Raw genomic sequence first — 18,748 nt, forward strand, 5'->3', positions numbered from 1 at the left:
ACAGTATAATTCCTAAGTGGGCACGTGCTGATGGTACCTTATAATTTTTTTGATGAATATCCTCATTTAAATGGTTCTGTGTTGTGTCCCATTCTACTTCACTTCTACTTTTACAAATATCTTTTCTTCCTTAGGTAGTTTGCTTTTGAGGTCTTTGGCAAATCCACAGAAGACAGAGCAATCCTAGGGTCTGTCTGACTTTTTATCTTCCTCTCTCTATTGGAACAGAGATCCTTTTATTCTTTTATAAAAATAATGCATTTTAATTTCTTGATATTCTCAGGAATTTGCTGATACAAAAATTTCATTTTATAATGTTGAGTCCTGGCCAGGAGTACCAAATTCTGGACACTTTCTAGTCTCAAGTCAACAAACATTTAAAAAATTTACTAATACAATTTATAATTTCACCTCTCAACCACAAGTTGTTCTTTCATTGCTCTCAGTCTGGTCTCCAACTCCATTATCACCTCATTCAATGTTATATTTATATCATACATAACATTACACCAGAATTACACTGAATATGGACCTGGATTTAAGTCCAACTAGTACCACTTATAATATGTACTGTACAACTTACAAGTTACTTAACCACTCTCGGCTTCAGTTTTCTCACCTATAAAAGTGAGATCATATTTTCTTTACTGATTTCCCATATTTTCTTTGCTTTTTTTCTGGGGGTTTGTGAAAATCAAATGAGCTTATGTAAAAAAAGGCTTTAAACTTAAAAACTATATCAATGTAAAAATTAATTTTTATTTCCTCCTAATCACCTTCCTTCACTTCCCAGCCTTATTCCAGGCATGCTTAACAACTTCACCCACAGCTCACAGCTCTTCCTTCTTTCAAAATCATCTTAGATTTTGTTTCGTCCATGACCCTGTACTCGTAGGTGGTGAGTGAAAATATCCTCACATTATATATGAATAAAATAAGATACACAGAAGAAAAATTAAGATAAAATAATGATATACCATGCTTCAGCAAAGTTTAAGTTTTAAACACATATAATTATAATATGGTTCAAATTAAAATCAAAATCTCCTAAAAACCTGAGAGCACTTCCTCCAAAAGATATCATTAGAATTGTATTGTTTCAAAGTAGCTTATTTATTGTTTTAAGATTTTATTTATTTGAGAGAGCGAGCATGCACGAGCATGTGCATCCGCGAGCAGGGGGAAGGACAAAGGGAGAGGGAAAAGCAAGCTTCCCACTGAGCGTACAGCCTGACGCAGGACTCTATTTCAGGACCTTGAGATCACAACCTGAGCTGAAGTCAGGCACTTAATCTACTGAGCCACCCAGGTGCCCCCAAAGTAGCCTATTTATTAATGACATATAAATTCATAATTACTTTAGGTTTCAAATGAGGACCATTATATCATTAAATATTAAATGGTAATACTCCTTTAAACAAATTTTTAATAATTATACAGTATATTCATGACTCTTTTAAAGTGAACTCTGAACTCTTCTGATTTATGAGCAATTACCTTTTCTAATTCTTGATCTTGCCGGTTCATAAGTGTTTTCCAGTGTTCATAAAGCTCAACATCTTTGGTTTGAATGTCCTTCAAAGTCCCTTCTCTTAATACACTTCCGTCTTTCATGGCTATGATCTAAAGAAAGCACATATTAGCATAACTGTGACAAAAATCCTTAACTGGCCAAATGAATTAATTTATCTCAGACAGCATTTCTTAATGTCCCTATTTATTAATATGACTATAACATTAAAATTAATGAAATTTCTTTTAAACTCTTACCCAGTCAGCATGTGTTAGATACTGTAATTTGTGAGTCACAAGAACAAGTGTCCTTTTGTCATCTTGGAGAAATTTCAAAATCCCTTCCTGCATTAGGTGATCACTCAAGTGAATGTCCAGGGCAGAGAATGGATCATCCTACAACCAGTAAAATGGAGAGAAGAAGAAACAATTTCTATATTCTTGATATGACTCAATTTCTCTAGAAAGTAGAAATATAAATAACTAAGAGTAAATTATCTCTAACATCCAATTTATAAAAAAACAGACTCTGTCTATATTTAAATTGTTGAGAACAGGTTTTAAATTAAAAGTGAAGCTTTTATTTTCTCTTTCACCTTAAAAATTATTTAAAAAGTAAATAACAATATCCCAGGTGGTTTGTATTATTATATATAAGAACTTCAAGCTCAAAAGACAACACTTCTTGACAACCTTTAACAATAGACCGAAGAAAGAATAAAACAATAATTCCAGTAGTTGAAATTTAGATAATAAAAACAGTCATAGACTCCAGATCAAGATGGCAACATAGGAGGCTCCTAAGTTTCCCTCCTCCCCTGGGTGCTCTGACTGTGCAGCTACACACAGAGCAATTCCCTCTGCGAGAAACCCAGAAACTAGTTGAGTGACTTCTACACACTGGAAAACTAGAAAAATACCCCATCTAAAAGACAATAAAGGCTGAGACACAGTCTCACCACAAACCTCACCCGCTGCATAGCACCATACAATTGGAGGGAATCCCCAACTCCCAGCTTCTCTCTGAGTAGTGGAGGATTGGGACCATACATCTAGTGCCCAAACTTTTATGGCTGCTACCCAAGGGACAGGCCCCCAAATCACTAAGCTTTGAAAGCCAGGGGGCTTACATTGATAAGTCCCACAGAAATATAGGAAACAAAAAGCAGCTGGTAATAGGCACATGAGCACTTACCACATCTATCTCTCCAAGACTCAGCACAGAGGGAGCAGACAAAAAAGCCCTTTTCTCCGTCTCCCTGGAAGGAGTCTGACTGTATACTTTACAGGCTGCTACCGGAGGGTCCAACTTCTAATTAGCATGAACAGTGCTGATTATGATCTTTCCTGTAGCCTGAAAGAGCTACTGGGCACTTCCTCTGTCTTTTCTTTCCATCCTACTCTAACAATAAAACCAAGTTGCCAATATCTCCCTGGAAGGAGTTTCTCACCTCTAGTGTCCCACTTGTTACGGGGGCCACTAAATGTACTGGCTCCCATCACCTCACTCTGATAGCCAACAGGGCTTGCATTCATGAGTCCCACAGCACTATAGCAAACAAAGAAGAAGTTTTTAAATAGGCATAGGGGCACGCCACATGGCTATACACCCTGACTCAGTGCATTATGGAGCAGGCAAAAATGCTCATCTCCCAGTTTCTCCCTGGAAGGGGTTTGACTAAATATTTTCCCAGCTGCTGCCTGAAGGTCTAGCTTCTAATCAGTCTCCATTTAGGTGCTGACTGAAATCCTCCCCTTTGGGACATTGATGGGTCTTAGCACACCATCAACTACTGGGAATCAGTAAGAATAAAGACAGCAGCTTGGGCAGTCACAAAGTTCTGAGAGGCAACCGAAAGCTTGGGTCAGGCTGATTGATGAGGTTCATCGCCTACAGGAGACCAGTCTGTCAAGACTGGGAGAGCTGTCTACTTTACTAATGCACAGAAAGCAACACAGAGAGTCAAGGGAAATTAAGAAACAAGAGAACATGTTCCAAACAAAGGACCAAGATAAATCTCCAGGAACCAATCTTAATGAAATGGAAGTAAGTGATTTATCTGATATAGAGTTCAAAATGCATGAATAAAGTGAGAATTTTAACAAAGAGATATAAAATATTAAAAAACACCAAACAGAAATCATAGAGCTAAGAATATAATAATTGAACTGACAATTTCAATAGAGGACTTCAACAGATAACTATATCAAGAGGAATAAAGGATCAGTGAACTGAAAGACAGGGCAGTGGAACTAATCCAGTCAGAAGAACAAAAAGAAAAAAGAATGAAAAAGACTGAAGATAGCTTAAGGGACTCAGAGGACACCACCGAGAAGAGCAATATATTCATTGTAGGGGTCCCAGAAAGAGAAGTGAAAGAAAGGGGCAAAATGTTTATTCAAAGAAATAATGGCTGGAAATTTCCCCTACCTGGGGAAAGAAACAGACATCCAGATCCAGAAAACCCCAAAAGTGCCAAAAAAGATGAACTGAAAGAGAGCCAAACTAAGACACATTAAAATTAAATTGTCAAAAGTTAGACAAAAAGAGAACCTTAAAAATAACAAGAGAAAAACAACTTGCTACATACAAGGGAATCCCCATAAGTGTATAAGATTTTTCAGCAGAAACCTTGCAGGCTAGAAGATAGAGGGGTGATAATTCAAAGTGCTAAAAGAAAAAAAAAAAAAAAAACTACCAACCAAGAATCTTCTACCCAGCAAAGTTGTCCTTCAGAACGGAAAGAAAGACAGTTTTCCAGGCAAACACAAGTTGAAGAATTTCATCATCACTAGACTGCCCTTACAAGATATGTTAAAGGAGTTCTTCAAGCTGAAATGAAAGGACACTATTTAGGAAGAGGAAAACAAATGAAAGCATAAAATTCACTAGTAAAAGTAAATACATAATTAAGTTAGAATATCCTAATATTGTAACAGTGGTTGGTAAATCACTTAAAACTCTAATATTAAGGTCAAAGAGAAACAGAAATACTTTATTAGTGGATACACAATATAAAAAGATTAAAACTGTGACATCAAAAACATAAAATGTAGGGTGAGGGGTGTGTAAAAATGCAGAGCTTTTGTATGTACTTACAGTTAAGTTTTCAATTAAAACAGACTGCTTTAACTATGTTTTATGTAAGTCTCATGGAAATCACAAAGCAAAAACCTGTAGTCTATACACAAAAGGCAAAGGAATTAAAGCATACTACTATAGAAAATTATCAAATCACAAAGGAAGAGAGCAAGAGAGGAAGAAAGGAACAAAGGAAGTACAACACAGCCAGAAAGCAATTAATAAAATGGCAAAACTAAGTCCATACCTATTAAATCACTTTAAATGTAAAGGGACTAAATTCTCCAAACAAAAGACACAGAGTGGCTGAGTGGATTAAAAAACAAGTCCCGACAATATGCTGTCCACAAGAGGCTCACTTCAGCTTTAAGGACATATATGAACTAAAAATAAGGGATAAAAAAAGATATTCCATGCAAATGAAAACCAAAAGAAAGCAGAGGTAGCTATACTTATATCAAATACACAGACTTTAAGCCAAAAACTATAACAAGAAACAAAGTTCATTTTATAATGATAGAGAGATCAATTTATCAAAAGGATAAAAGAATTATAAATATGTACAAAATATCAGAGCAACTAAATATGTAAAGCAAATATTGATAGATCTGAAGGGAAAAATAGACAGCAATACAATAATAGTAGGGGACTTCAATACTCCACCTTCAATAATGGATAGATCATCTAGACAGAAAATCAAAAAAATCAAATAAGGAAACTCAATAAGGAAACATTGTATATTTTACAAGGTCAGCATACCCTGATACCAAAAGCAGATAGGCTATTACAAGAAGAGAAAATTATAAACGAATATCCTTGATGAACATAGATGCAAAAATCCTCAACAAAATATTAGCAACCAAATTCAACAGTACATTAAAAGGAATATACATCATGATCAAGTGGGATTTATTCCCGGGATGGAAGGATGGTTCATTACAAGCAAATCAATTAATGTGATATATCACATTAAGAAAATGAGGAAGAAAAATCATACAATCATCTTAAAAGGTGCAGAAAAAGCATTTGACAAAATTCAACATCTTTTCATGATAAAAACTCTCAAAAATTTGGATATAAATGCATATCACAACATAATAAAAGCCACAGGTGACAAACCCACAGCTAAGGGCGCCTGGGTGGCTCAGTTGGTTAAGCGACTGCCTTTGGCTCAGGTCATGATCCTGGAGTCCTGGGATCGAGTCCCACATCGGGCTCCCTGCTCAGCAGGGGGTCTGCTTCTCCCTCTGCCCTCTTCCCTCTCGTGCTCTCTGTCTCTCATTCTCTCTCTTAAATAAATAAATAAAATCTTTAAAAAAAAAAAAAACCCACAACTAAAATCATTCTCAATGGTGAACAGCTGAAAGCTTTTCCAATAAGATCAGGAAGAAGAAAAAGATGTCCACTCTCATTACTTTTATTCAGCATAGTACTGGAAGTCCTAGCCAGAACAAATAGGCAAGAAAAAGAAATAAAGAGCATCCAAATCAGAAAGGAAGAAGTAAAACTGTCAATGTTTGTAGATGACAAATATTATATGTAGTAAATCTTAAAGAATCCACCAAAAAACTGTTAGAACATATCAGACAAAGGGCTAGTATCCAGGGGCACCTGGGTGGCTCAGTCATTAAGTGTCTGCCTTCGGCTCAGGTCATGATCCCAGGGTCCTGGGATCGAGACCCCCATCGGGTTCCCTGCTCCTCGGGAAGCCTGCTTCTCCCTCTCCCACTCCCCCTGCTTGTGTTCCCTCTCTCGTTGTGTCTCTCTCTGTCAAATAAATAAATAAAAAATCTTTAAAAAAATAAAAAGGGGCTAGTATCCAAAATCTATAAAGAACTTATCAAATTCAACGCCCAAGGAACAAATAATCCAATCAAGAAATGGGCAGAAGACATGAACAGACATTTCTGCAAAGAACACATACAAATGGCCAACAGACACATAAAAAAGTGCTCAACATCATTCAGCATCAGGGAAATCCAAATCAAAACCACAATGAGATACCACCTCACACCATTCAGAATGGCTAAAATTAACAAGTCAGGAAACGACAGATGTTGGCGAGGATGTGGAGAAAGGGGAACCCTCCTACACTGTTGGTAGGAATGCAAGCTGGTGCAGCCACTCTGGAAAACATATGGAGGTTCCTCAAAAGGTTGAAAATAGAGTTACCCTACAACCCAGCAATTGCACTACTGGGTATTTACCTCAAAGATACAAATGTAGTGATCCGAAGGGGCACCTGCACCCCGATGTTTATAGCAGCAATGTCCACAATAGCCAAACTATGGAAAGAGCCCAGAAGTCCATCAACAGATGAATGGATAAAGAAGATGTGGTATATATATATAATGGAATATTATGCAACCATCAAAAAATGAAATCTTACCATTTGCAACAACATGGATGGAATGAGGGTATTATGCTAAGCGAAATAAGTCAATCAGAGAAAGACAATTATCATATGATCTCACTAATATGTGGCATTTGAGAAACAAGGCAGAGGATCATAGGGGAGGAGAGGAAAAAATGAAACAAGAAGAAACCAGAGAAGGAGACAAACCATAAGAGACTTAATCTCAGGAAACAAACTGAGAGTTGCTAGAGTGGAGGGGGATGGGAGGGATGGGGTGGTTGGGTGATGGACTTTGGGGAGGGTATGTGTTGTGGTGAACGCTGTGTATTGTATAAGACTGATGAATCACAGACCTGTACCCCTGAAGCAAATAATACATTACATGTTAATAATAAAAATTAAAAAGAAAAGAACTAATAAGTGAATTGCAGGACATAAAATTGACACACAAAAATCATTTGCATTTACGTACACTAAGAGAGAACTATAGAAAGGGAAATTAAGAAAACAATCCCATTTACAATCACTCAAAAAGATTAAAATACCTAGATGAATATAACCAAGGAGGTGAAAATCTGTACACTGAGGACATCGGTGAAAAAAATTAAGAGACAAACAAATGGAAAGATATTCTGTGTTCATGTATAACAGGATGACTATAGTTGGTAATACTGTATTGTAAAATTGAAATTTGCTAAGAGAGCAGAAGTTACGTGTTCTCATTCCCCCCCAAAAATGTAAATATGTGAGGTAATGGATGTGTTGATTAACTCAATGATTAACTCTCATGATGTATGCATATATCAAATTACATGTTGTACATCTTAAATATATTTTATTTGTCAAATATACTTCAATTAAAAAAAGAAATTTCAGGTGGAGTCTGACTGTAGCCAAGTTAACTACCTTTGCTAGAACAAATCAACTATCATTACGGGAAAATATAAGAATTTAGGGGCTCTACAATATATCACCTACAATACCCAGGATACAGAAAAAATTAACAGATATATAAAGTAATGGGAAAGTTTGGGCCATAGTCAAGAGAAAAAGCCGTCAGTAGAAACTATGACTCAGATGTAAGAATTAATAACCATTTAAACAGTTATTATGACATATTCAAGGACTTGAAAATATATGGTAAAAAAAGCATAAAAATATTAATTGGATCAAATTAGATAACATAAATAAAGTACTTAGTATAGTACCAGGTAACTAATAAACACTAAACTAATGACAGCTATTATTATATTATCAATATTAATAGTAGTAACTACAAGGATATCATACCTACCACTGAACTAACCAACAATCATCTTGGGAAGAAAGGAAGTTTTTATGTATCAATTAAGACATTTAGAAAATAATTTGGGAAATAATTGACTGGTGATGACATTCCTGTTAATTATTTTAACATACATTTTATTTCTATAATGTTATATACAGCATGACGTTTTGGAATCCTTAAAAGAAGAAAACTCGGAACTACTAGAGAAAACTGGAATGTTTCCAGAAAACAATGAATTAAAAAGCAAAGTGACATGCAGGGAAGATGGTGAAGAGATAATTAATCACCAATTAGAACACCAGTCATGGCAGGGGATGAGAGAAACTCAGGGACAAAATAGTAGAAAATGGTGGAGGTTTCTGGTAAAGAATTGGGAAGAGTGATTGGAACAATGAAAAAGGAATTCATAAATGTCTTCTTCATCATTCTTATTTCTTCGTTGGTCCTCCATACATGCAATATGAAACAAATTTTTACTTTGTCTTATGGGACCAAAAAAGGTGTCCACTCGATCAACTACACATAGGTTACATATTGAAATATTTAAAAATTACAACAGGGGAAAAATTTCTAAACAATTGAGTAAGCACAATCATAGTGTATATACAGATAAATTGCATTGGCTAATTATCTGGACAGTGAAATACAGAAACAATTTCTATTGAGATAGAAATTAATATCTGGAAGTTAGAATAAATGCATGTATGTGGTCATTACACTAGTGATATGATTAGCTCAATAATTTCACAAAAGTCTCCATCAATCTCTGCCTGCATCAGCAGAAACTATAAGCAAGAAGGCTTTATTAAAGTATTTAGGAGAATCCTGTATGAAAAAGAAATATTAGCAAGGCATTTAGATAGTTAAAGGGTGATTTAAAATTATAATAGCTTTTAAAAAAATCAGTCTACTGATTTCATAGTGATGAATAAAGAGGTGATATAATTAATGTCTTCAAACGGCTTTTATGGGAATACATTTAACCACAGAGACATGCTTACAGTAATCTCATTTATTTAAATCATTTAAATAATGCAACATTTTGGACAATGTAATATTTCAGTTAATAAAATGATTTCGTTATACAGACACACACATATAGATACACATATACATATATATCTTAATGTGTGTGTATGTATCTTAAACATATAATTAAACAAAACGGGCTTAATGACACATTGTCTTGATTGTCCTGAAATTTCTTTGGATGACATGGAGATACTTCAAAATTTTTCAGAACCTCTGGATCATCTTAATGAACATTAATTATTTTTGAAATGTTCCAAGAAGAAGTATAAGAGATTGAATTAGCTTTCTACTACCATCCATTGAGTTTCTTTTTTGAATCATCAGAGACATCAGCTTCTTACTTGTCATTTAGCTTCTTTTAATAACAAGAAAATCTCTTATTTGAATTTTCTAATTGTTAGATTTTGGATAAGTGATAGAAAGACCAACTGCTAATATATGGAATTTCTTTTAACAGAAGTTCTGATGGAACTTAAGAATTACTTTAAAAAGGAGAGTTCAGATATCAATAGAAAGTGATATGGGATAAAGCAATGTTTCCACAGAGGTGGAAAAATAGCACTGGTATCAGGGTTATACTGACAAAGGTTTCTTTATCTCCATTTCCAATAAAGCAGCAAGGATATAATGACCAAAACTAAGCTACCAGCAAATCATTGACTTTCGAAAATCAGGTAATGATTGTAGAGGTAATCTGATTGTTTCTGAAACAACCTACTGCCTCTGATTCCAATAAAACCCTAAGAATCCCTTGTGATACAGACAAAACTATTCCAAATAATTCTGAGAACTTTTCACATAGAAATAGGACATGAATTAGAAATGAGTTTTTAATAATAATTCAGTTTGGTTTTCTATAAAATTCTGACTTTAAATGTGTAAGATAGTAAGGCAAGTGGAAAGTCCATTATCTCTGAGTTGAGAGGCTGAAATTTTAGTCATGACTCCACCTCTCTGATGCTGGGTAATTTTTCAAACTTGGTTATTTCATTTGCAAAATGAAGATAATAGAGAGACTTGTCAGCACATAAAATTGTTGCAAAGATCAAATAAAAGAGTGTTGTAAAAGTCTCTGTAAAGTGTTTTAGAAGTGTTATTTTATTATTATTTTCTTATAAATAAAGTCGTGGTAGATTAATACTTTGCTAATCCCTTTCAAGCATCACAGTGAGAGTTCAGTGACTTCCAGGAATCTCTTAACAAGGAAGAGTGCAGTGGTTAAGAATACAGGCTATGCGAGACAGGAGTCCATCAAAATCCTAGAGAAGAACACAGGCAGCAATCTCTTTGACCTCAGCCGCAGCAACTTCCTCCTAGAAACATCGCCAAAGGCAAGGGAAGCAAGGGCAAAAATGAACTATTGGGACTTCATCAAGATAAAAAGCTTTTGCACAGCAAAGGAAACAGTCAACAAAACCAAAAGACAACCGACAGAATGGGAGAAGATATTTGCAAATGACATATCAGATAAAGGGTTAGTATCCAAAATCTATAAAGAACTTATCAAAATCAACACCCAAAGAACAAATATTCCAATCAAGAAATGGGCAGAAGACATGAACAGACATTTCTGCAAAGAAGACATCCAAATGACCAACAGACACATGAAAAAGTGCTCAACATCGCTCGGCATCAGGGAAATCCAAATCAAAACCTCAATGAGATACCACCTCACCCCAGTCAGAATGGCTAAACTTAACAAGTCAGGAAATGACAGATGTTGGCAAGGATGCGGAGAAAGGGGTACCCTCCTACACTGTTGGTGGGAATGCAAGCTGGTGCAGCCACTCTGGAAAACTGTATGGAGATTCCTCAAAAAGTTGAAAATAGAGCTACCATACGACCCAGCAATTGCACTACTGGGTATTTACCTCAAAGATACAAATGTAGGGATCCGAAGGGGTACGTGCACCCCAATGTTTATAGAAGCAATGTCCACAATAGCCAAACTATGGAAAGAGCAAAGATGTCCATCAACAGATGAATGGACAAAGAAGATGTGGTATATATATATATACACAATGGAATATTATGCAACCATCAAAAAAAATGAAATCTTGCCATTTGCAACGACGTGGAAGAAACTAGAGGGTATTATGCTAAGTGAAATTAGTCAATCAGAGAAAGACATGTATCATATGATCTCACTGAAATGAGGGATTCTTAATCTCAGGAAACAAACTGAGGGTTGCTGGAGTGGTGGGGGGTGGGAGGGGTGGGGTGGCTTGGTGATAGACATTGGGGAGGGTATGGGCTATGGTGAGCGCTGTGAATTGTGTAAGACTGATGAATCACAGACCTGTACCTCTGAAACAAATAATATATTATATGTTAAAAAAAAGAAAGTAAAAGAAGATGGTAGTAAGGAAAAATGAAAGGTGGGAAATTAGAGGGGGAGAAGAACCATGAGAGACTATGGACTCTGAGAAACAAACTGAGGGTTCTAGAGGGGAGGGGGTGGGAGGATGGGTTAGCCTGGCGATGGGTATTAAAGAGGGCATGTATTGAATGGAGTACTGGGTGTTATACGCAAACAAAGAATCATGGAACACTACATCAAAAACTAATGATATAATGTATGGTGATTAACATAACATAATAAAATAAAATTAAAAAAAAGAATACAGGCTATGCAATCAGGTCATCAGGGTTTGTATCCTTGCTTCTCTATTACTGTGTGACTCTGGATAAATTATCCCCCAAAGCCTCAGCATCCTCATTCATAAATAGCAATAATAATAATAATAATAATAATAATAATAGCAATGATGCCAAAATTAATAGGGCTGTTCTGAGAATTAAGTGAGTTAATGTACTTAGAATCATGCCTACATCATAGAAAGCCTTTAAGAGTGGTTGCTATCATTTATGTGCCATAGCTTCATTATGGAGCATCTTGGTGTTACAATCAAATGTAGTATTTTTTACAACTTAATAAAAATCTAAGTTTGATGAGTTGAGAATCATTCCTTAAGATTCAGTTTGTATATTAATATTTTGGGGAGATACTTCTTTTAAAGAAAGCAAGACAATTTGTCAAAAGACTAATTCAATGAATAAACAATTCTTTATTTTCAAGAGCACATTATTTATTTTTATATACATATATACAGTTCTCACTAATATAGTCTTCCTATATTCAATGAAAATGTGTAAGTAGTATAAGCTTTGCATGGATATACTTTTGAAAATAACATAAGTATATTCACTGATACACACAGTACATTTGTAGATGCCATAAAGCTTCAAAAATAACTAATATACTTGAAATATCATTAAGATGTTTCCACTTGGCTTTGATATTGTGCAAAGGCTAATATGATAAAGTTAATTAAAGCAAAACATAACATCATCCAAGTAATTATTTGCTCAAGGTCCTTAAAGATAGGAGAAATGTCTTTTTCTCCTTTGTTTCCTCCACCCAGCACAGAAGATGGCACTGAGGACATTCACTAAATATTAATGGATGGAAAGAAGGAGGGAAGGAAGGGTGGAAGGAAGGGAGGAAGAGGAAGGGTTGGAAAAGGGAAGAGAGAGATGGAGGAATGGAAGGAGGAAGCTAGGAAGAGAAGGAGGTAAAGGGGGGAAGGCAAAAGGAAGGGAAAAATAGAACAATATAGGTAGTAATTTGACAGTAATATATAATTTTTAATACCAGAGAATCTTTGCTGATCAGAAAAACAATACTCAACAAACATGCTATTCTAGCCCAGACTTTGCCACTCACTAGTCATTAGTCCTTGGGTAAGGAACTCTATGCATATGTTTCTTCATCTAACATGGGGATACCATCTACCCTCACAGCATACTCATAAAAATCAGATGGGATAACACTGAGTGCTTTGTGAATTTTTAAACAATGGAAGTGTAAGATATCATTTTGAGGTAATTATTAAAACACATAAACAGTATCTTTTTTGCTGCTAAAATATTATTCAGTTTCAGGTTGCAATGAAGTACATACAATATTTGGATCATAAGATCCAATAGTTTAAAGGTTATCTGAACTGACCAGAGTGCATCTAGAACACATTTTTTCAAAGGGACTCTGACGAGCACTATTATATCCAGGATTAACAAAAGTTATAGAAATCACATTATTGTGGAAGAATTAAAAATACTAAGCTTGCTTAGTTTAGAGAAAAGTAAACTAAGGCAAGTTGTGGAAATAATATTAAAATGTTGAATATGGCTGCATAAAAGAAATATATGCTGCTGCAGAAGCAGAAGGAAAACCAATTAAGGAAAAATCCACAGAAGCAAATTTTAATCATATAATAATTTTCCAGTAAGAGCTATCCGTGGTAGGCAGGATAACAGCTCCCAAAGATGTCCATGTCCTAATTCCCAGAACCTGTAAATATGTTACCTTACATGGTAAATGGGACTTTGCACATATGATTAAGATTAAAGACCTTGAGATTGGAAGATTATTCTGGATAATCCAGATAGGTCCAAACTAATTACATGAATCCTCAAGAGCAGAGAACTTTCCCAGCTGTGTAGAGAGGAAGATGTGAGTAGTAAAAAAGGTCAGAGATACAAAGTTGCTGGCTTTGATGATGAATGTGGCCATGAGCCTAAGAGTGTGGGCAGCCTCTAGAAGTTGTAAAAGGCAAGGAAATGGACTCTCCCCTGGAGCCTCCAGAAGAGAACACAGTCCTGCTGACGTGGATTTTCACTCAGTGAGATCCATATTGGACTTCTAATCTACAGAACCATCACATTGTACATATTATTTAAATCACCAACTATGGCAATTTGTTATGGCAGCAATAGGAAATTTATACACTGACCAACAAGGAAAAGGCCACCTTGAAGTTAAGCAATCTGTCTTGAGAGAGAGTCATCAAAAAGCTCTTAGAGGCATGTGCTCAGTCGGTAGAGCACGAGACTCTTAATCTCAGGGTCGTGGGTGCGAGCCCCACGTTGGGCGCAGGTCCTTTTGAAAAAAAGCTCTTAGAGGCGATGTGAAAAGTAATCCTATAAAGAATGGATGGGAATCTACACTAAATTAATCCTATGACTTCTTTGAATTCCATGACTCTACAACTGAAATAAGTAAGGGTCATTAAATTGATGGCAATGGAATGAACAGGGATAGAATACTACACCCAGAGAACCTTGGTCTCTTTCAGATTCCCGAGTCATTTGGTCTTCAGGTAGGTCAGCCATTTAATGATCCCCAAATTCGAGAAGTCACTGCCAGTTTGGGTCTCTCCACTGTGAAAGGGATTTACAATTACATAAGTTACTGCTAGATCCTGCTATGGTTTTAATGGTGTGTTTTTCTGGAAAATTTTGGGGACAGGTATTCTTAGGGATATTAACCATCTCCAGTGTGTCCCAATTCTATTCCTATCCCCAGCAATAGATCCAAATTTAGTGGGAAACTCCAAAACCAACCTACTTTTTGAAGAGCTTCTAGATATTAGATGGAGTGAAAACTCTAAAGTAAGTCTGGAAACCAGATTTATAAATGGTGAATAATTGCACAGAAGGAGAAGGCAGAGGAAGAATGCATTTACATAGTCTACTGGTGTCTAATATACATACTTGTAAGTTAAGTTATTTTGGCTACCTCCTGCTGGAGGAACCAAACTAGAACAAAATTCATAATCAACATAACCATCAAATTCTGTTTATGGATCCATAGGTAGAACCAAGTTTTTTACCCAGGATATACATGAGATTCATCCAAGGAGCTCTTTTAAGACTCAGGCTCTAAACTCTACCCCCATAAATTATGATTTGGTAGGTCGAGGGTGGTACCAAAATTTCTATAGTTTTAGAAAGCTTCACAGTCAAAGCTCATGCACAGCTTGAATTGCATACCACTGGAATGGAGTACTATGCTCACTTACCCCTCTGTCCACCAAGAGTATATTTTCTAGTCCTTTTTTTGTCAGCAAATATAAATGAGAAGACATGATCCTGTCCAGTTGATCCAACACCATACAGACTTTTTCATTAATGATCCTCATGGTTATGAAACTCATATAAGCAACAATTTAGGGCACCTAAGTCACTTGGACACCAATCCGGATACCCCAACTTTCAACCTTACGTTTGGACTATGGGATTTTGTTTCCATTATATTCTTTATGATTTCAGAAGTTAAACTGTCTGTCCTTCAGTCACTTGACTTGTCTCTAAAGGCTCATTTGTCCAGAGGGAAAAATGAGGTAGAAATAAAGGTCATATTCTCACCAAAAAGACAATGTTGGTATTTTGATAGAGAGCTCGTGCCACACAGATTCTTTGCCTCTGACCCCCACTCAGGTTGATGCCCTAGAGAAGAAATAACCATAAACATCCACCCTTTCCAATAGTAAAAATTCTCTTTAAAATACAAACTTCTTTTTAAAAAATCTTAAATTAATGGTAATTTATTAATTAAATTGTGATAACATTGTTAAGGTAAAATGAAAATTGTCTATTTTCTGGTCAATGCTTTATAATTATATTAATACTTTATAAAGTACTGGTCAATACTTTATATTAAGATAATTTTTGACTGTTAACATAAATCCTTTTTTCACTCTGATAGACAGCTCTGCTGTACAAAAACATCAATAACCAAACACATGGTGAGTTGAGTGCTAAACACAGCAAGTAACTACAGAATTTTTACTAGTTTTGTGAATTGTGTCTGTAGTTTACTTAACATATACCTCTTAAATTTGATATTACCAATTATGTTCTATATATGTACTATATATCAAGTACTAATTATAATTTATATAATCAAATACTAATTATAAACATTTTTAAACTATGTGGAGCACTTGGTATGTGCTAGGCTTGTGTGAATGCCTTTACATTCCTTATTTCTTCTATTCCTTATAGCAATTCCAATATATAGGTATCATTCCCTTTACACACGAGGAAACTACAAGTCCATACTCTTAAATACTATACTGTGCTGCAATCAAGAATAGGCATTAAGAACACAGACTACAGAGTTAGACGAATCCCAGCTACACCACTAACTGGGCAAGTTCTTCAACGTTTCTCAGGTTAGTCTCCTCAGCTGCAATATGCAGAAGATGGTAACACCCATATAACAAATTTGCTGTAAACATAGATAATGCATAAAATTTTTGCCCAGTACTTGAAACCTATAAGGGTCAAAAAATTTTAGCCAAAATTGTTATAAAGATTATATACAGGCATAAATATTTTTTAGCTGCCCAGAATAGTATGACATCACTGTAAAACATGTTTACACAAAGAAAAAAAAAAAGGAGACTTTAACAAGAATAAATAGATGTGGACAAGAGTGGAAGAAGTCAGAAATAATCTCAATTTCAACTCTAAGTAAGGAAAAATACATTTGATCAAAGGCAGGAACTGCATTATATTCCTTAAGAACTCTCTAGTAGCTAGCATGATGTTACATAGATGGTGGTTACCCAACAAATACTTAAGAGTGGAATTAAAGCTCCTGTGCTCCTGTTTCTGGAACCTGTCACTAGGACAACACACAGCTCCTATACTCTCAGATTTCATTATGCTCCATTAAAGGTTAAAGACAACCAGAAGACTTTTCTAGATTTTTGTTTATTGTTTAAATTATACATAGCTCACCCTCTCTCCAATTTCAGTTTGGTCTCCAAAAGGTAGTAAGTCAATATCTGGCTGAAGAGAACAGGCATCTGTAACAGCTTTGTACCTTTGGGAGAAATTATTTTGAATTCTTAGATCACTATTAATATACTGCCCATAAAGTAAGTCCCAGGTTCAATATCTTGGAAGCCGAAATACAACATTTGTTGAACAATTTAGTACAGATTAGCCTCTACAGTAGGTTTGTGGACACAAAGCTAATTAGATATTGGTTCCCACTCTTATAAAACTATCAAATGGAGCAGAAGACTGATAAAGAAACATATAATAAGATGGATCTCCTTAGGCACCACAGCAGAGGTAGGTGTAAAATGCTCCTCGAATACATAGAAATGGTTGACCACTCTGAGAAACTAGCGATGGCTTTGCAAAGGAGGCAACACATAAGCTGTACCCAGAAGGATGAGTTGTAATTTGCCCAGAATAAAATGAGGGTAAGGAAGCTTTAGGAACCACACGAAGGTGAAAAGGTCATGGTGCATCTCAGGGACAACAGGAGGCTCACTCAAGCTGAAACACAGGTTGCAGGTGGGTGTCTGCATATGATCATGCATGCAGAAGGGAGGAGAAATAGAAGGTGTTCAGGATTGACGATACTCAAATAGATCTAAGGCTGGGACCGGAAATGATGAATTGGAAGTTTAGGGAAGCATAGAAATAGGGAAGGCTGGGGAAAATATCCATAGTTTCATTTTCTCAATCATCTAGTCTTAAAATATTAAAAAGTCATTCTTGAATAATCCCTCTTCTTCCCTGCTCTTACTTTTCCATTCTTTTTCTAGAATGGTTTTCTGTCAACTGTCTCTTCTTTTCTATTTCTGCAGTCACCCCCAAGTATAGGCAATGAACACTGCATGCCTGGACGATTATTCCAACAAACATCTAAATGTCTCCTTGCTACTAATTCATATTCATCTTGTATGTATCCGCCATTACACTTCCAGACTAAACATCACATTTACTTTGCTATTCCCCTTTCTAAAACTTACAGTGCCTCCCCAGAATGCACTGAATTATATCCAGTTGTCTTTTAAGGCACTCCACTACATCATTTCAGTTTTTATTTATAAACTAGTTTGCCACTGTCAATACACATAAATCCTTTCCTGACTGGTTTGTTCCCCAGGCCTCAAATGTTCCCATGTAATTTAGGTTCTTCCTCCCACACTATCTGCTTTCCACTTCCCTCCCCTCCTCATGCCTCTCCCCTGACCTAATTCTTAACTTTCAAGGTTTGACGTAGGGTTTTAAGACCCAGTCCTGAGATGATGGCTTCATGAAAGGGTTATGCCTTTGTGCACTCTGGTGGTATTTAAAGATGGTTGAGAGATGGCGTATTCTGTCTGCTCTCAGTAACTAGACCTCTCAGATCCTACATTATTCTTCTTTCCATCAGTAACTTTCCTTCTGCTCCTTGCTTTTTTCCTTCTACTTATCAATAACCTCAGTAACTCCCCCTGCCCCCCCAATTCCATTTCAGCTGTTTAGTTTGGTGTACAAGTTGTTCTCAATAAATGTACAAGATGGGCTGAGACTTCCACTAAGACTTCTCTTTAAAAAGTTGACTCAGAAGACCTGGTGGTGAGGAGGGAGGCAGGCAAGCAGGGAAAAAGGAAGTCATGGCTATAAAGGTTCCCATGGACCAAATATAAGGATTAGAAATAGTTTCTCATTTTAGTTCTAAATTTTATATATTCAAAATTACCTCTGTTTGTTGAAAGGACTTCCAAAGGTAATATTTTCTTCTACTGTAGCATTTAATAACCAAGGCTTTTGAGCTGCATAAGCCACAGAATACCTGTTCCTACTGGAAAATGGAAAAGAAAAACAAAACGCCAAAATTATACCA

General features: G+C 35.8%; 1 protein-coding gene across 5 annotated transcripts in view; it reads right to left on the reverse strand.

Moving 5' to 3' along the window:
• The window catches only part of ABCC9 (ATP binding cassette subfamily C member 9), a 136,352-nt gene that overhangs the window by 47,533 nt on the left and 70,071 nt on the right, over positions 1-18,748 (reverse strand). For all 5 annotated transcript variants that reach the window (XM_078075743.1, XM_036119208.2, XM_078075742.1 and 2 more), the window contains 5 exons: positions 18,605-18,706; positions 16,861-16,945; positions 15,481-15,561; positions 1,771-1,908; positions 1,498-1,623 (listed from right to left, as the gene is read on the reverse strand). In XM_078075743.1, the coding sequence (XP_077931869.1) occupies positions 1,498-1,623; positions 1,771-1,908; positions 15,481-15,561; positions 16,861-16,945; positions 18,605-18,706 (532 nt within the window). The remainder of the gene's footprint in view (positions 1-1,497; positions 1,624-1,770; positions 1,909-15,480; positions 15,562-16,860; positions 16,946-18,604; positions 18,707-18,748) is intronic.

This window comes from Halichoerus grypus, chromosome 6 (assembly GCF_964656455.1).
Source record: "Halichoerus grypus chromosome 6, mHalGry1.hap1.1, whole genome shotgun sequence".
Taxonomy (NCBI): Eukaryota; Metazoa; Chordata; class Mammalia; order Carnivora; family Phocidae; genus Halichoerus; species Halichoerus grypus.